This window comes from Oncorhynchus gorbuscha, linkage group LG01 (assembly GCF_021184085.1).
Source record: "Oncorhynchus gorbuscha isolate QuinsamMale2020 ecotype Even-year linkage group LG01, OgorEven_v1.0, whole genome shotgun sequence".
Lineage (NCBI taxonomy): Eukaryota > Metazoa > Chordata > Actinopteri > Salmoniformes > Salmonidae > Oncorhynchus > Oncorhynchus gorbuscha.
In genome coordinates this window covers 70,775,583-70,795,329 of record NC_060173.1, presented here as the reverse complement: position 1 = coordinate 70,795,329, position 19,747 = coordinate 70,775,583, and the positions used below count along the sequence as shown (strand labels likewise).

The following is a 19,747-nucleotide window of genomic DNA, read 5'->3' as shown; positions in this document are numbered from 1 at the left end:
GTGCCCGTGTTTAAGGCTTTGGGGGGGTTCCTGGTAGGTTCATTGATAATTTGTGTGAGATTGAGGGCATCAAGTTTAGATTGTAGGATGCTGGGGTGTTAAGCATGTTCCAGTTTAGGTCGCCTAGCAGCACGAGCTCTGAAGATAGATGGGGTGCAATCAGTTCACATATGGTGTCCAGAGCACAGCTGGGGGCAGAAGGTGGTCTATAGCAGGCGGCAACGGTGAGAGACTTGTTTTTAGAGAGGTGGATTTTTAAAAGTAGAAGTTCAAATTGTTTGGGTACAGACCTGGATAGTAAGGACAGAACTCTGCAGGCTATCTTTGCAGTAGATTGCAACACCGCCCCCTTTGGCAGTTCTATCTTGTCTGAAAATGTTGTAGTTTAAAATTTCTGAATTTTTGGTGGTCTTCCTAAGCCAGGATTCAGACACAGCTAGAACATCCGGGTTGGCAGAGTGTGCTAAAGCAGTGAATAGAACAAACTTAGGGAGGAGGCTTCTAATGTTAACATGCATGAAACCAAGGCTATTACGGTTACAGAAGTCATCAAAAGAGAGCGCCTGGGGAATAGGAGTGGAGCTAGGCACTGCAGGGCCTGGATTCACCTCTACATCGCCAGAGGAACATAGGAGGTGAAGAATAAGGGTGCGGCTAAAAGCAGTAAGAATTGGTCGTCTAGAACGTCTGGAACAGAGAGTAAAAGGAGGTTTCTGGGGGCGATAAAATAGCATCAAGGTATAATGTACAGACAAAGGTATGGTAGGATGTGAATACAGTGGAGGTAAACCTAGGTATTGAGTGATGAAGAGAGAGATATTGTCTCTAGAAACATCATTGAAACCAGGAGATGTCATTGCATGTGTGGGTGGTGGAACTAATAAGTTGGATAAGGTATAGTGAGCAGGACTAGAGGCTCTACAGTGAAATAAGCCAATAAACACTAACCAGAACAGCAATGGACAAGACATATTGACATTAAGGAGAGGCATCCTTAGTCGAATGATCAAGGGTCCAGTGAGTTGAGAGGTTGGTTGGAGGTCACGGCAATTTAGACAGCTAGCCAGGCCATCAGTAGCAAGCTAGCATAGGATGGAGGTCTGTTGTTAGCCACCTCTTGCGTTCCGTCAGTAGATTAGTGGGGTTCCGTGTGGTAGAGGGGATTAATCCAAATCACGGACACTCTTGACAGTTGTGGTTGCTTTGCATGATGTATTGTTGTCTCTACCTTCGTGCTGTTTTCTGTGCCCAATAATGTTTGTAAAATGTTTTGTGCTGCTACCATGTTGTTGTCATGTGGTGTTGCTAACATGCTATGTTCGTCTTAGATCTCTCTTTATTTGTTGTGGTGTCTCTCGTCTTAATTTTTATTTTTTATCCCCCGTCCCTGCAGGAGACCTTTTGGTAGACCGTCATTGTAAATAAGAATTTGTTTTTAAACTGACTTGCCTAGTTAAATAAAATAAAACAATCATTTATACCTTTTCGGCTAATTCTTTAGAATTCAAATTGGCTCCATACACTGCAGTTAAACACTTGGGACAAAGTTAGAAAATGAATTTCAAAATGAATGAATGAAATACGCAATACTTCGCATCTACGTTACTTAACAGCTCCTTCAATCAGACGATGGTTGGTTGGATGGAGACGTTAGCTGGGTAGGGGACATTGGCTAGGTGGGGTTGGGGGAATGGGATGGTTGGATGGAGACGTTGGCTGTGTGGGGGAATGGGGTGGGTGGGGCTGGGGACGTTGGCTGGGTGGGGAATGGGCTGGGTGGGGTTAGGGACATTGGCTGGGTGGGGTTGGGAATGGGACGGGTGGGGTTGGTGGAATGGGACGGGTGGGGCTGGGGACGTTGGCTGGGTGGGGATGGGTGGGGGGGATGGGTGGGGTTGGAGACGTTGGCTGGGTGGGGTTGGAGACGTTGGCTGGGTGTGGTTGGCTGTGTGGGGTTGGGGATGTTGGCTGGGTGGGGTTGGGAACATTGGCTGGGTGGGGTTGGGGAATGGGATGGGTGGGTGGGGTTGGGGACGTTGGCTGGGTGGGGTTGGGAACATTGGCTGGGTGGGGTTGGGGAATGGGATGGGTGGGTGGGGTTGGGGACGTTGGCTGGGTGGGTTTGGGGAATGGGATGTGTGGGGTTGGAGACGTTGGCTAGGTGTGGTTGAGGAATGGGATGGGTAGGGTTGGCTGTGTGGGGTTGGGGAAGTTGGCTGGGAGGGGTTGGAGAATGGGATGGGAAGTTTAGGTTTCCTTTTATTTTCCTGTACAGTGCATTCTGAAATTATTCAGACCTCTTTCCTTTTCCCACATTTTGTTACGTTACAGCTTTATTCTAAAATGTATTTAAAAAATGTTTTCCCTCAATCTACACACAATACCCCATAATGGCAGAGCGAAAACAGGTTTAGAAATGTTTGCAAACGTATTACAAATAAAAAACATAACTTATTTATATAATTATTCAGACCCTTTCCTAGGACTCGAAATTGAGCTCAGGTGCATCCTGTTTCCATTGATCATCCTTGAGATTTTTTTACCACTTGGGAATCCACCTTTGGTAAATTGAATTGATTCGACACGATTTGCAAAGAAACACACCGGTCTATATATGGTCCCACAGTTGACAGTGCATGTCAGGGAAAAAAACCAAGCCATGAGGTCGAAGGAATTGTCCGCAGAGCTCCGAGACAGGATTGTGTTGAGGCACAAATCTGGAGAAGGGTACCAAAAAATGTCTACAGCATTGAAGGTCCCCAAGAACACAGTGACCTCCATCCTTCTTAAGTGGGAGAAGTTTGGAACCCCCAAGACTCATCCTATAGTTGGCCGCCCGGGCAAACCGAGTAAATGGGGGAGGAGGACCTTGGTCAGGGAGGTGACCAAGGGAGAACCTTCCAGAAAGACAACCATCTCTGCAGCACTCCACCAATCAGGCCTTTATGGTAGAGTGGCCAGACGGAAGCCACTCCTTAGTAAAAGGCACATGACAGCCCACTTGGAGTTTGCCAAAAGGCACCTAAAGGATTCTGGCTGTGAGAAACAAGATTCTCTGGTTTGATGAAACCAATATTGAATTATTTGGCCTGAATGCCAAGAGTCAGGTCTGGAGGAAACCTGGCACCATCCCTACAGTGAAGCATGGTGGTGGCAGCATCATGCTGTGGGGATGTTTGTCAACGGCAGGGACTGTGAGACTAGTCAGGATTGAGGGAAAAATAAACGGAGCAGGGCCTCCTGGGTGGCGCAGTGGTTAAGGGCGCTGTACTGCAGCGCCAGCTGTGCCATCAGAGACCCTGGGTTCGCGCCCAGGCGATGCACAATTGGCCTAGTGTTGTCCGGGTTAGGGAGGGTTTGGTTGGTAGGGATGTGCTTGTCTCGTCGCACACCAGCGATTCCTGTGGCGGGCCGGGTGCAGTGCGCGCTAGCCAAGGTTGCCAGGTGCACGGTGTTTCCTGTTGGGTTGTGTATCGGAGGACGCATGACTTTCAACCTTCGTCTCTCCCGAGCCCGTACGGGAGTTGTAGCGATGAGGCAAGATAGTAGCTACTACAACAATTGGACACTACGGAATTGGGGAGAAAAAGGAGTCAAATTTTATTTTAAAAGTCTGCGCTCAGGACCTCAGACTGGGCCGAAGTTTCACCTTCCAACAGGACAACGACACAGCCAAGACAACCCAGGAAACCAAACCTCTGAATATCATTGAGTGGCCGAGCCAGAGCCCAGACTGAACATCTCTGGAGACCTAAAAATATCTGTGCAGCGACGATCCCCAACCAAACTGACAGAGCTTGAGAGGATCTGCAGAGAAACTCCCAAAATACAAGTGTAGCGTTATGAAGACAAGGCTGTAATCACTGCCAAAGGTGCTTCAACAAAGTACTAAGTGAAGGATCCAAATACTTATGTAAAATGTGATATTTCAGTTTTATAAATTCACGAAAAAAAATGTAAAACCTGTTTGTCATTATTGGGTATTACGGGTAGATTAATTAAGGAAAAAAATGATCAATTCTAGAATAAGGCTCTAACATAAAATGTGTAAAAATGTAAGAGGTCTGAACACTTTCCAAATGCACTGTATACACAGAATTATTACCTAAACGTAAAAATATTACCAAAAGTTTGTAGCTTTTTCTTCTGAGTGGCAGCCCACAGGTACGTGTCAAATATAACGGATTATCAAATATGAATTTAAACATCGTACCTGTAACCCTCCCCAAAATATAAGTAACATGTGACATTCTAACAAGGCAGTTATGAAAATGTGTATTATATTGCATGTAGCCAAGTAAGGTTTGTCGTTTTCATTAAATATGTATATAATATTTTGTTTTTATTATGAAAACCAAGGTAAAATATGTACTCTTAGTCATTTGGTTACATGATAGATAGGGTATGTGCGAGTGAAATAACAAAGTAAGATTTCAACCATTTTGGTATTTTAATTTGCCAGTTTTTACAAAAGGTAGGCACCATGTCAGTGGTAGTAGCTATATCACGTCTTTTTACCACTCCCCATGTCAATCAACCATCAAAACATATGTAAAGGCCCATTGCAGTCAAAACTGATTTTCCTGTTTTATATACATTTCCACACAATGAGGTTGGAAGTATACTGTGAAAATGAGAATGCCCTGTTAGTGTAAGAGCTTTTTGAAAAGACCACCTGAAATTTCAGCCGGTTTTGGTGGAATGGAGTTTTGTTCTGCCTGGTGACATCACCAATAAGAAAAAGAGTTCCAAACCTCTGCCAATAACAGCTTGTTTTCAGTTCCCTTCCCCACTCACAGTTCTAGCAATATTCCTGCTTGAGAAATTGCTCTTGCTAAGAAGCAATTTCAAGTTTCTTTTTTATAATTTTAATTGAAAATTAAGTATGGTACTTAATTGTTAGAGAAATGGTTTAATAGAGAAAAAATATCTGCAATGGGTCTTTAAATAAGTTGTTCAATACATTGCAAGCCAATGAAACGGACGCTTTTCTGCATTTCTAATTTCTGCAGAGGAAAACAAAAACAAAAAATTCTGTTAGAATGGAATTTTTGCATACACCTTACCACAGCTGTCAGTATCATCTTTGAAAGGTTACACAAGATTGGAAATCAGAGCAATTGTCCAGTGCCTAATGGCCTGTATACTTTAGTGCAGGGTCAGAATAGTCCAACTGAAAGCTCAATTACCACTACAGTAATACTGCAGCGTTGTAAGTGATCTGGGGTGGGTGAAGGTTTCCCTATGTACAGATTTAGGATCACCTTACCCATAAGTTGGGTTGCATAACTGACCCAAGGACAGTGTCTCGGAGCAACTTCAGCCTAAATCATTCAAAGTACTAAGGGGCAATGGGGAAGTAGTGATGGCACACACTTCAATAACTTTCAGTTGCATGACAACTTTTAATCTGACAATCGAATCGTTTTTAGAACCAGGCTACTGATTCCTCGCAAGCTTAGCTTACTTTAATTATATATATTTTTACAGTTAACCTTTTGTCATCATACCACATGCTAACCTATTCAGTAAAAATGCTAATGAGCTAACAAAATTCAGCACTTGAGAATGATTGGCAGTCGTATTTTCTTCTCTTTCGGTGAGTGCCGTGTTCATGCCTTGGACAGGGCCACCACTGTGAAGCGAAGCTCCTGGGGGTCCCGAGCCATGAATGTCTTACACACCTCTGTTGCATCCTGCAACACAGACAAAACAAATACATTATACGATTAGAACCAGGGTCCTAATTATTAGCGCAAACTAGGGGTGTTGAGTACAGGCACCTCTGTTTGGTCCGTACTGTGAATTTGAATGAATACATAAGATACAAAAATAAATTAAAAACACTATAGGCTATTCCTACGCTGTCATGTATGCCGCGAGTAAATATGAGCTCATGACATGGCACATATTGCACTTTTACTTTCTTCTCCAACACTGTTTTTGCATTATTTAAACCAAATTGAACATGTTTCATTATTTATGAGGCTAAATTGATTTTATTGATGTATTATATTAAGGTAAAATAAGTGTTCATTCAGTATTGTTGTAATTGTCATTACAAATAAATCAAATTAAAATCCGACGATTTTAAAAGCCGATCTGCTGTTTTTGTCCTCCAATTAATCGGTATCGGCGTTAAAAATCATAATCTGTCTATCTCTAGTTGTGCCATCTCAGTTTGAAGTGCGATGATCCCATACTTCAGCTCAACATTTTGATTGCACATCAACAGACAACGACCTGGGCACATTCTTCCTCCTTAACGACAATCAAAATTTTGCACAACTCACTTCATGGCTTGGTTTTTGTTAAGCGAAATGGAATAGTTTTGCAACTCCATAGCAATGTCACTTGAAGCATATGAAAGTCAACATGCAGGACAGCTGCCTATGGGAATATTCATCGAATTTGCTGAAGTGTGGTGATAAAATATACTAGAAGTAAATCAAAAGATATAAAAATGTTATAAAAAATGTTTAGATCTGAAAATCTATTAACCTTCTGAACAAGCCCCAGACCTTTATTAATGTTCACACTGCCCAACAAAGTCAGAGCAAATCTCTTTTCAATGCAACTCCAAATGCTGCAATCGAAGTGAGTTGACTATTGTCATTGATATTCCTACTGTAGGCCCACTTGCCGTCCACTCTGACTTTGAAGTGTAATGACATGTTATGCTTCTGCTTTAGACTGTTCTCAATGGGAACTGATTTCCAAAGTGAAAGTAACTTCAAAATGTAAAAATGTGTTTGGATCTGAATTCCTGGCGATTCCCAGAGGGCTGCAGAGCAGATACAGTGGTGCACTCTTGTGGATTAGGTAAGTAAGTTCCCAGAGTGTTTTCCCTTTCCAATTCCACCCATGATTATAACAATGCAGGTAAGGTACACCTACTGAATATGGAAATATCAGTAATCAACACGGAAACTATTTCTGAATAGTCGCCACTTATTCAACCAAGGCAGTGGTTGCCTCTACCAAACCATCATTGCGTCGAGTCTTTACAATGAGATGCATTGATTAGTCGTTTACCTCAAGAAAGCGGACTTCTGATGTTTTCCCATGGGCAATAGGGAAAGGCTTGCGGCCATCTTGAGAGAAAACACAAGATGAGAAACAAATGCTACTGCACATGATCAATTTCACACTGCAATGACTGGGCAAGTCTCAGAACAATCCCATTGTAATGTGGATCACATGCATAGAAAACTCATGGTAACCCTTCCTAAGAAGACCCTCTTAATAATGCATTATAAGCATGTTTTTAATAACTTATGGGGCTCATGAACATGTCACGGACGGGATCTGAAGGAAATTTCCCCTTGGGCTGAGGCTGACTGACCATGAGCCTTTTCACGAGACGCCACCCCACGTTGGGGGCCAATCACAGGCGGGATCTGAACCCTGGTCTCCCACAGGAGAAACCAATGTCTTGACCAATAGACCAAAAGAAAATGATCCCTTGGGGAAATTAACTCACATCCGCTATAAACGCATTATAAAATGTGCTTACAAGGCATTTTGAAGAGGTTATTCATAAGAAGTGTTACCAAACCCATTTCTGTGTATCATATTCCTACTATTGAGAAGTCTACAACAAAACATTTCAAGTGGAAAGGGGTGTTTCACTTACCCAGTTCATATAAATGTCCCCCAACATTCACAAAGGCAATGAAATGCAAGTCCACTTTTTCATCCAAGCTTGGTGCCTATAAAACAAAAGATAAAAGCACAACTGGATCATGTTCAGTATGGGAAAATAGAAAACAAAAACAAGAGTTTACAAAGGACAAGTTTAGGTAGTAGCTCCCCCTTTCACTCTCTTTCAAAAAGTTGTTACGTATTGACTGCCTTTGACCATGTTCAAAATTAACTCAAATTAAGTTGTTTTAGAAAAGGAAAAGCCCTTCAAATGAATACTCACCTCGGTCTGTCCTTCCTGTGCACTAGATTCATGTGTAACACGGATGCTCTGTAAAGGAAGAAATCATCCACTTCAATTTCAATCACATAATTTCCCCATGGCGAGAATGACACCATCCACTCAGTAAATTGTCATCGTGGCCACCACTTATTACCGTCACACCCTGGTAACTGCTAAGCACTCAAATGTTTCTAAACAATAGTCATGACCCACTTGTGCTAATCTGATAAATGATCATCTTTGTATGGTGAAGATTGATGGAAATACCTCATCTTTCTCCAGGAAGGTGGCCTTGTTCTCTGGGCTCAGTTTAGTGGACTGAACCAGGAACATCTTCAGTGGAGAGTCAGTCTCTGGAAGGACGAGTAGACATAAGCATGAAACATACAGAAAGTTATATCACTGAGCAGTGTTCATTTAGTCAACAGAAAGTTATTAAAATATTCGCCAAACACTTACTTTTCAGTGGCAATTGACGAGACTAATAACTGACTAAATAGACCCAGAAAAAACTAACCAAAAGAAAATTTCAGTTGACTAAAATAAGAGATGAAATTCTCTGCCTAAAATCTGACTACTAACTGGACAAGAGTTTCGGGAGAGATTAAGAGCTTTTCATTGACAAGCACAATTCATATTGGCAGCAGTTCTGTTCAGCAGTAGGAAGGACGCGCCACAGACTACATCAGCTGGTGAGCAAGCAATGTGTGTGGGCAGACAGGCACCGCTCAGGCTCAGATTATACACACGGCACAGGCGACTCTCTTGCTTCCCAGTAGTTAACCAGTCACCACCAGCCTTCTATACCCTTTGCCTGGTTCAGAAACAAGCAGCCTTACGAAATTAAAGACAAAAGCAGCATTGAGTTCAATCGTAAAAACAACAGTCTATGTTTTTCTCCCTTTTAGTATAGAAAAGTAGGCCGTCTGAACTTGTAGTCTCGCTCAACTGTCCCCACTGCATTTCATAGCCAGGTTGTGTAACCAATGTAGCCAAGTCTCCTCCTTTTCCTCAGAGAAAAAAAAAACATTTCTGACCTTGATTCTAGCCCTTATTGTTCAAAAGATATGATCCATAACACCAGAGCTATGCTTTCTTCTCTTCTGTCGCACATTGGCGGGCCGAATGTTGCATTCATAAAGCATATCGCGGGCCGTTCTAAAACTAGGCTACTTGCGGATCAGACTGTTAATCATTTGATTAGGCTACACCTTGTTCAGTCATGTTACCTCATTAGCCAGCTATAACTAACAACCTGGGGCGCATTCAGCAGGATGTGTTGGAGGAATAACGTCGGCTCTATTCATGGATTTTCTATCTGCAGTGTTCGAGAATGTTTTGCAACTGAACACGGCTCTGGTAACATTACCAGTAGCCTATATGCAAACATTTGGTGGCAAAGAAAGGAAAAGGGATAGCAAATCATTTATTGACTAAATTAATCTTGCCACTACAGGAAAATATTTTCTACGATTAAATTAGTGAAATACTTTTCCTGAACGAAAACACAATTACATTTTTTCACATCCTCATTTTTTCAATTCATCAAAGCCACCATGGACTACAGTAATTTGACATTGTCAAACTGTGAGCATGCCCTTTTCTCCATCGCCATCTCAATAAAGACAGTCACCACCCTGTGATCGGTGATGTAGAGTTTTTCATTGGGATTGGGGGAGGAAAGCTGATCCTAGATCTGTACGTAGGGGAAACTTCATCCAGGGTGTGACAGCCACGTACCAAATTCCAGATGTTCCTGGTTGTTGGCTACAGCGTGAATTAAGCCTATTGTTCCACAGGCGTTGCCGATTGTCTGCTTCATGAAGTAGACATCTGGGGAGACTTCCTGGCCCTGGGCCTTGATCTTGGCCTCCTCCTCTAGCCTGAAAGACTCATACTGCAAAATGGGAGAGGGAAAGTGTGTCATGTTTTCCTAACTTATGTGTTCTATCGATGATATTCCACTATATTCTACTGTAGTTACTGGGGCTGAATGTATATTTTAACAATTCTAGAATGTTAATAAATACATTTATAAAATACAAAATTATTGCAGAATGCACCTGTGGTGAACACTGGCAAAAACCACAAGTCTACATGCGGTTACCCGTATATTTGACTGTCTATATTTGACTGTCAAATCATTTAAGTGTAAAAGAACATTTCACACTTGCTGAAAACACAGGTTGACCAATCAAGACAATAGAATATTTTTTGGCACAGCATAGAAGACGGCACCAGCTGTGACTCCTTTTAACTAAATTGCCTAAGTCAAACAAACACACATTAGGTTGGAGAAGCTGGAGCAGACCTACCTTCTCTGTGACAGGGAAGAGCAGCAGGACAGCACACACAGGCCTGGGTACCATGCTCAGAAGCTCTGGGTCCATCCCATACACGTCGCCAAACTGCCAGGTCGGCAGCAAACCCAACTGTCGCAGAAACTTGGGGAAGAATATTGGAGTTAAATCATCATGCATGAAAATAGAAAAGCAATGGACAGGGCAAAGCTCAGGAGTGTTTTAACTTGCTAAAATATAAAATTAGGATATGAACATGAGTAAATCAGCAGGTTATCATTTGGGCTCCCGACTGGAACAGCGGTCTAAGGCACTGCATCTCAGTGCTAGAGGCATCACTACAGACCCTGGTTCGATTCCAGGCAGTATCACAACCGGCCATGATTGGGAGTCCTATAGGGTGGAGCACAATAAGCCCAGCGTCGACGGGGTTAGGGTTTTGCCGTGGTAGGCCTTCGTTCTAAATAAGAATTTGTTCTTAACTGACTTGCCTAGTTAAATAAAGGTTAAATAGTAAATACAAATCATTATTGTAGCTGCCACACTATCCTTTCAGCAAAGCACACCAAATGTATTTATTATTTAACTAGGCAAGTCAGTTAAGAACAAATTCTTATTTACCATGACTGCCTACCAAAAGGCCTTGGGATAAAAATAAATTAAATAAAAATATAGGACAAAACACATCACGACAACACTACATAAAGAGACCTACGACGACAACACAGTATGGTAGCAACACAACAACAGCATGGCAGCAGCACAACATAGCAGCAGCATAAAACAGACTACAAACATTACTGGCCACAGACAGCAGCACAAAGGGCAAGAAGGTAGAAACAACAATACATCAAGCAAAGCAGTCACAATTGTCAGTATTGTCCATGATTGATTCTTTGAATGAAGAGATTGAGATAAAACTGTCCAGTTTGAAGCTCGTTCCAGGCGCTAGCTGCAGAAAACTGAGAAGACGAGCGACCCAGGGATGTGTGTGCTTTGGGAACCTTTAACAGAATGTGACTGGCAGAACGGGTGTTGTATGTGGAGGATGAGGGCTGCAGTAGATATCTCAGGGGGGAGTGAGGCCTAAGAGGGTTTTATAAATAAGCATCAACCAGTGGGTCTCATGACAGGTATTCAGAGATGACCAGAAGAGTGCAGTGATGCATCATATAAGGTGCATTGGTGGCAAATCTGATGGCCTAATGGTACAGAACATTAGTCGCTCGAGAGCATCCTTACCAGCCAATTTATAAATTAAGTCTCTGTAATCTAGCATGGGTGGGATGGTCATCCGAATTAGGGTTAGTTTGGCAGCTAGGGTGAAAGAGGAGCTATTTACGATAGAGGAAACCAAGTCTAGATTTAACTTTAGCCTGCAGCTTTGATATGTGCTGAGAGAAGGACTGTGTACCGTCTAGCCATACTCCCAAGTACTTGTATGAGGTGACTACCTCAAGCTCTAAACCCTCAGAGGTAGTAATCACACCTGTGGGGAGAGGGGCATTCTTCTTACCAAACCACATGACCTTTGTTTTGGAGGTGTTCAGAACAAGGTTAAGGGCAGAGAAAGCTTGTTGGACACTAAGAAAGCTTCGTTGTAGAGTGTTTAACACAAAATCCAGGGAGGGACCAGCTGAGTATATCATCTGCATATAAATGGATGAGAAAGCTTCCTAGCCTTGGGGTGCTCCCTTGGTGACAGGCAGTGGCTGAGACAGCAGGCGTTTTGACTTTATACACTGCACTCTTTGAGAGAGGTAGTTAGCAAACCAGGCCAAAGACCCCTCAGACACCAATACTCCTTAGCCGGCCAACAAGAACAGAATGGTCTACCGTATCAAAAGCTTTGGCCAAGTCAATAAAAATAGCAGCACAACATTACTCAGAATGAAGGGCAATGGTAGCGTCATTTAGGTTTAAGGTTCCAGTGACATATTCATAACCTGAGTGGAAACCAGATTGCATACCAGAGAGAATAATATAGACATTAAGAAAGTCAGTTGATTATTGACATGTTTTTCCAACACTTTTGATAAACAGGGAAAAATAGAAATTGGTCTATAACACTGTGGCTGCCTTCCAAGCAATGGGAACCTCCCCCAAGAGGAGAGAGGTTAAAAGGTCAGAGATAAGCTTGGTGATGATAGGGGCTGCAACCTTGAAGGACCTAAACCTGGTTTTTGGGGTCAAGTTTAAGGAGCTCCTCCTTTAGCACTCAGTGACTGCCTGCAGGGAGAAACTTTGTGGCAGGGCAGGGGGAAAAGAGGGAGAAGCATCTGGGACAGTCACATTAGAAGGGGTGGGAGATGAGGAAATGTTGAACGGGCAATGGCTGAGTCAAATAGGAATCCTGACTAATTGAAGTGGTGATTAAAGAGCTCAGCCATGTGCTTCTTGTCAGTAGCAACCACATCAACTTTAAGGGATATGGGCAGCTGCGAGGAGGGTTTATTCAAATACCAGAAGCCTAAGCATTGGTCATTTAAATCGGATAAAATAATCACATTTGATTCAACCAACTTTAGATTCAGATCGACTTCTGTTCTCTATATGGAGCATCATGTGCATGTTTACTGCAGTGATTATTGGTTCCAAGAAGTTGCTAGTTAGCTAGTTACATATTCACCATCAAAATCCTGTTTCTGTAAAACAAAGAGCAACTGTCTCTGATATGAATGTCAATGCTATCTATTTAGCTGCTATTATTAGGGGTTAAATATCAGCTGATACAAGTATAACGTGTTGGATATGCTATTTTTAGAGGGTCGATGGTTAAGCTGAACAGCACCTCCGCTTTTGATAACAAGCCACAGTTAGCTAGCTATTAAATATCCTCCAAGCTGGATACTGTGTTGTTAGCCATCTAGCTATTATTTAACATGGAGTGAGATTCCGATATCCTTAACAGCAACACTTGACACCTCCATGATGGGTTTAGCAAGATGATACGACTTACTCACTTGGTTCATCACCTGAAAGAAAGAACAAAAAGTAAGCCGTTAGCTTTGACAAACCAGCCAGCAATGACTAACTAGAATAAATTAGCTAGCTAGCCAACTCATGTGAGATTGAATGAATGAGGCAGCTAGCTAGTTGTGATGAGATGTTTAGCAAAATTGGATAAATACAAAGTATGTATACTAACATCTGGGTTGGCTTCCAGTGGCAACCAGCGCTGGCCGTCCATTTCGAATGATATTATAGTTAGCTAGCTAGCTAAAATCTTCAGTAAAGTGAAACAGCTCCAACTTCTTTTTCGGCGAAACAGAAGGTGCGCCTTTCCTCTTCTTTGGTGGTATTTATTCGCTGTTGGCATCCGACGGTAATGGTGCTTTACCGCCACCTACTCTACTGGAGTGTGGGCCAGAGAAGAGGAGGAACTAAATCCTACCTTTCAGCCCCGTTGCTCTTTAAAAAAAAACACATTTCAGACTATATCTAATGATGTTCTACTCAATATTCTCTTTGAACTAATTTCCTGGTTCACCTTCTCCCTCCTACTAGATATCAGCCTCTCTCTTTCTTCTGATACTGCCCACACTGTATCAATACATGCTCCACAGTCTCTGTTTCCTGCCAATTCTCACACCTTCCTGTTGGATGCTTTCCTATCACATTGTGCTATTGTGTTTTTTTTTGCATTATTTGTAACTTATTTTGTACATAATGTTTCTGCCACCGTTTCTTATCTCCGTATTTGTCACCTCCTGTACTGTGTCCACACAGAACAAGACTCAGCAGCTCCGGCTGGCCTCCTTCGACCACTCCCTGTTCCTCACCGCCCCTGGTCCCATATATCACTGGACTGTGTCACTGATCTCCCCCTGTCAGATGGCTACACCACCATCCTTATGGTTGTGGATAGGTTTTTCAAAGCCGCACATTTAATTCCCCTTCCCAAGTTGCCCTCAGCCAAGTCATCGGCCAGCCTGTTCTCCGCGTTTCATCCCCAATCTAACAGCCAGTCGGAGTGAGACAATCAGGACCTGCGGGAGACTCTTCATTGCCTCGTCTCTGCAAACCCCACCACCTGGAGCCAGCAACTTGTGTGGGTGGAGTACCCCCGCAACACCCTTCCCTGCTCGGCCACCGGTCTCTCGCCCTTCGAGTGTTCCTTCCCTGAGGAAGAGGAAGAAGTCAACATACCCTCGGCCCAGATGTTCGTCCGCCACTGTTGGCGTTCCTGATCCTGAGCCTGCCTGCCGTTCTTCGCCTGCCTGACTCTTATTAGGATTACTGATCTCTGCATGACCTGGACCTGTCATTTGCCTACCCCTTATATATATTACATCTCTGAGACTCGAACCATCTGCGTCCTGTGTCTGCATCTGGGTCTACTCCTGTTTCGTTATAGCGACGTCATTTTCTCCCGCAGTTGCTTCACCGCATCTCGGCAGGTGGCTATGTCATCTGTAGTTGCCCTGGCGCTAACCTGCATCTCAACACGCTCCAGAGACTTGGCTGGCTATGTCATCTGTAGTTGCCCTGGCGCTAACCTGCATCTCAACACGCTCCAGAGACTTGGCTGGCTATGTCATCTGTAGTTGCCCTGGCGCTAACCTGCATCTCAACACGCTCCAGAGACTTGGCTGGCTATGTCATCTGTAGTTGCCCTGGCGCTAACCTGCATCTCAACACGCTCCAGAGACTTGGCTGGCTATGTCATCTGTTGTTGCCCTGGCGCTAACCTGCATCTCAACACGCTCCAGAGACTTGGCTGGCTATGTCATCTGTAGTTGCCCTGGCGCTAACCTGCATCTCAACACGCTCCAGAGACTTGGCTGGCTATGTCATCTGTAGTTGCCCTGGCGCTAACCTGCATCTCAACACGCTCCAGAGACTTGGCTGGCTATGTCATCTGTAGTTGCCCTGGCGCTAACCTGCATCTCAACACGCTCCAGAGACTTGGCTGGCTATGTCATCTGTAGTTGCCCTGGCGCTAACCTGCATCTCAACACGCTCCAGAGACTTGGCTGGCTATGTCATCTGTAGTTGCCCTGGCGCTAACCTGCATCTCAACACGCTCCAGAGACTTGCATGTGACAGATTGGCTGGAAATGTTGTTTAAGAGTTTAATGATAGACGTGTTGGAGGCTTCCACCATATCCTTAAGTGATTTAATTTATCCCAAAAAGCAGTTCCTCCAGGGATTTCTTAACTGCGTTTGAAAATTGCCTGCATCGAAGTTTGTTGTTGATTCCGAGCCTTCAATATGGTGGAGTTGGATGTATCCTCGCTGGTCTTAGTTGGCTTGGTGTCTTTCTTTATTTGGAACGCTTTTAGGGTTCTCTGTGCCTTAGTTGAGTGTCCTCGGTCCATGTTAAATTAAGCATTTTCAAAGTTCCGAGGTAAATTGTCAGAAATTTGCATGTCATGAATAACAGTTACTTTTGGGTATGTCTATTTGTATTTGTATTTATGGATCCCCATTAGCTGCTGTCAAAGCAGCAGCTACTCTTCCTGGGATCCGGAAAAATTAAGGCAGCTTATACAATTTTAAAAACATTACAATACATTTCGAGATTTCACAACACACTGTGTGCCCTCAGGCCCCTACTCCACCACTACCACATATCTACAGTACTAGGTGTGTGTGTGTGTGTGTGTGTGTGTGTGTGTGTGTGTGTGTGTGTGTGTGTGTGTGTGTGTGTGTGTGTGTGTGTGTGTGTGTGTGTGTGTGTGTGTGTGTGTGTGTGTGTGTGTGTGTGTGTGTGTGTGTGTGTGTGTGTTGCTTCCCAGTCCCCGCTGTTCCATAAGGTGTATTTTATGTCAGGATTTGGCCAGGGTTGTTCCGGTTTTTGGTCACTAGATGCCTCCATTGTGCTTTTTGACCTTTTGTTTTCCCCTGATCCCCATTATTATTTGCACCTGTGATTGTATTTAAACCCTTAGTTTTCCTCAGTTCTTTGCTCTGTGTTTGTATGTTAGCACCCAGCCCTAGTATTCTGTGAACTCTTGTTGATCCCGGTGGACTCGCTTGTGGAATTCTGTTTTTTGTTCTTGTTTATTTATTTTTGAGTATCTTTTGAGGCTTTTTATGCTATACCTACCACCTTGTGGATTTACCTTTTTTTGTCTTGGAGGATTACCTTTGTTCTTGTGGAATTCCTTTTGAGGTTGTGGAGTTACATGTTTTCCTGAAGAACTTCACTTTTTACTTCATTAAATACACCGTCTCAAGTACTGCTGTGTCTGCCTCATCTTCTGGGTTTTGCTGACTATTCGTAGCTCAGTTGGTTAAGTGACTGTTTCTCACTCCGGAGACCCGGGTTCGTAACCGGGTCCTGATATTTTATCTGTTTTTTTTAAATCTGATTCTACTGCTGCATCATTTACTTGGTGTGGAATAGAGTTCCATGTCGTCATGGCTCTATGTAGTACTGTGCACCTCCCATAGTCTGTTCTGGACTTGGGGACTGTGAAGAGACCTCTGGTGGCATGTCTTGTGGGGTATGCATGGGTGTCCGAGCTGTGTGCCAGTAGTTTAGACAGACAGCTCGGTGCATTCAACATGTCAATACGTCTCATAAATAAAAGTAGTGATGAAGTCAATCTCTCCTCCACTTTCAGCCAGGAGAGATTGACATTCATATTATTAATATTAGCTCTCTGTGTACATCCATGTGCCAGCCATGCTGCCCTGTTCTGAGCCAATTGTAATTTTCCTAAGTTCTTTTCTGTGGCACCTGACCACACGACTGAACAGTCAAGGTGCAACAAAACTAGAGCATGTAGGACCTGCCTTGTTGATAGTGTTGCTAAGAAGGCAGAGCAGTGACTTATCATAGACAGACTTCTCCCCATCTCAGCTACTACTGCATCAATATGTTTTGACCATGACCGTTTACAATCTAGGGTTACTCCAAGGAGTTTAGTCATCTCAACTTGCTCAATTTCCACATGATTTATTACAAGATTTAGTTGAGGTTTAGCGACACATTTTCAAGAAATTTACGCGACAAATCTAGGAACTTTTTCTGGTGTTATTGGAGACTTTTGGAGACTCTGACGTGAAAGCACATATCGTTCTTACTCATCTCAACGAGCAGCGGGTGCTGGCGTGGACCCCACCTCCTATCCAAAGCACTCACAGGTGGCCCAGTCCTCGCACAGCAGTCCCTCCCAGCTGCAGTCAGAGCAGGAGATGTTCACCCCTCCGTGTCCAGACTGCAAAAGAATTGCGCATGCAGGAAGCCGCCGCTGGCTGATCCCACCAGGGCAGGATGTAAATGTAAAATGTTCTTTGTCTAAAATAAATCTAGCTGGCTAGCTCATCATGTCAGTCTAAACTGTACACTCAAAAATACAGAAAGGAGTGGGAATCAAACCCTGAATTCAGAGGCTGGTTGAAGCCGTTTATTGGAGATGAAACACGGGCATACTGCCTGTATTGTAAGGCTGATTTCTACGCCAAACTTAGTGATGTAAACAAACACATGACAACTCAGAAACATACTCAAAAGGCAAAGCCTTATAACAGTTAAACCCAAAACAAGCTGCCATTTATGGTTAAAAAAATGGACTCTGCAAAAAAGGCTGAGGCCACCATGGCATTTAGCTATCGCTGAACACTGTTCCATGCTGCCATGTGATCACATTGGAGAAGCATGTAGAGCTGCTTTCTCAGACTTCACTGCTGCTACCCACTTCAACAAGCACAGAACAAAGTGCACAGAGATGATTAATGGTGTTCTAGCACCATACTTTCTGAAAAAGTTGGTCGCAGATGTGGGTGACCAGCGTTTCAGCCTCCTCCTCGATGGGTCCACGGATGTAAGTGTTTCTAAGTACCTGGGGGTTGTGATAGGGTACTTTAGTGACACCAAGCAGACAATTGTATCAGTATTTCTGGGGCTTGTTGAGTTGGAGGGAGGAGATGCCAAATCTATAGCCCGTGCTGTTGTGGCTTTCTTCGAAGTGTTGTCTTAAAAAAGAGAAACTCCTGGGGATAGGGACTGCCAATGCCTCTGCTATGACGGAGGAGTATGACCTCAAATATCTGGTTGTTATTCGCTGTGTGTGCCACTCTCTGCAGCTTGCTCATTTGTAGTTCTAAACATATTTAGGGTGTTATTCCTCTCTCCTACAGCGTCCATCACAATTACATGCACATGACCAATCATGCAAATTAGGTGATGATGTCATTTAGCGACTTCTAGCAACTTTTAGTACAGCCAATAGCTACTTTCCTTACTGAGGAGTTGGCAACACTGGGTCCAATATTGACTATGCACCCAAGAGAGGAAGAGGTTGGGCCATCCTCAAAATGTTTCAGTAAAATGTAATATAATATGTAAGGGAAGACGTGTTCTGACCTTCCACGAAGTTGCACAAAGCAGATTATCCCTTGGCTATAATTTAACACATTTGCCTCTAGAAATGTGTTCATTTGCCGGTAGAAATGTGTTCAACATCCACTGACTTGCTGAGCGGCCTTTCAGGTTATGTCGATATAGGACTTGTTTACTGTGGATAAAGATACTTTTGTACCTGTTTCCTCCAGCATCTTCACAAGGTCCTTTGCTGTTGTTCTGGGATTGATTTGCCCTTTTCGCACCAAAGTACGTTCATGTCTAGGAGACAGAACACGTCTCCTTCCTGAGCGGTATGACGGCTGCGTGGTCCCATGGTGTTTATACTTGTGTACTATTGCTTGTACAGATGAACGTGGTACCTTCAGGCGTTTTGAAATTGCTCCCAAGGATGAACCAGACATGTGGAGGTCTACAATTTTTTTCCTGAGGTCTTGGATGATTTCTTTTGATTTCCCCATGATGTTAAGCAAAGAGGCACTGAGTTTGAAGGTAGGCCTTGAAATACATCCAGAGGTACACCTCCGATTGACTCAAATGATGTCAATTAGCCTATCAGAAGCTTCTAAAGCCATGGCTTCATTTTCTGGGATTTTCCAAGCTGTTTAAAGGCACAGTCAATTTAGTGTATGTAAACTTCTGACCCACTGGAATTGTGATACAGTGAATTATAAGTGAAATAATCTGTCTGTAAACAATGTTTGGAAAAATGACCTGTGTCATGCTCAAAGTAGACGTCCTAACCGACTTGCCAAAACTAGTTGAAATTTGTGGAGTAGTTGAAAAACAACTTTTAATGTAAACTTCCGACTTATATAGGGGATACAATCTTCCTAGCTCTGCAGATTTTGCTGCGAGGAGGCATTAGATTCTCTCCTTCTCTCTTTCTTTCTCTCTCTCAGAGGACCTGAGCCCTAGGACCATGCCCCAGGACTACCTGACATGATGACTCCTTGCTGTCCCCAGTCCACCTGGCCATGCTGCTGCTCCAGTTTCAACTGACCTGAGCCCTAGGACCATGCCCCAGGACTACCTGACATGATGACTCCTTGCTGTCCCCAGTCCACCTGGCCATGCTGCTGCTCCAGTTTCAACTGTTCTGCCTTACTATTATTCGACCATGCTGGTCATTTATGAACATTTGAACATCTTGGCAATGTTCTGTTATAATCTCCACCCGGCACAGCCAGAAGAGGACTGGCCAC

The 19,747-nt window shown here is 43.5% G+C and overlaps 1 protein-coding gene across 1 annotated transcript; it reads right to left on the bottom strand.

The window, feature by feature from the left end:
- Positions 1–4,436: 4,436 nt before the first annotated feature.
- Positions 4,437–14,594, bottom strand: uchl3 (ubiquitin carboxyl-terminal esterase L3 (ubiquitin thiolesterase)). The gene is made up of 9 exons (XM_046359270.1): positions 13,376–14,594; positions 13,191–13,202; positions 10,243–10,371; positions 9,668–9,824; positions 8,195–8,280; positions 7,928–7,975; positions 7,637–7,712; positions 7,036–7,094; positions 4,437–5,696 (listed from the first exon to the last, which is right to left on the bottom strand). The coding sequence occupies exons 1-9, from the start codon at positions 13,415–13,417 to the stop codon at positions 5,613–5,615; spliced, it is 693 nt and encodes a 230-aa protein (XP_046215226.1). The 5' UTR covers positions 13,418–14,594; the 3' UTR covers positions 4,437–5,612.
- Positions 14,595–19,747: the final 5,153 nt, after the last annotated feature.

Coding starts and splice junctions, on each gene's coding strand:
- uchl3 (XM_046359270.1), bottom strand. CDS start 13,417: ATGGACGGCCAGCGCTGGTTGCCACTGGAAGCCAACCCAGAT. Junction 9,825..10,242: donor TCTTCCCTGTCACAGAGAAG/GTAGGTCTGCTC, acceptor CCCATTTTGCAG/TATGAGTCTTTCAGGCTAGA. Junction 7,713..7,927: donor CACAGGAAGGACAGACCGAG/GTGAGTATTCAT, acceptor TTTGTTTTATAG/GCACCAAGCTTGGATGAAAA.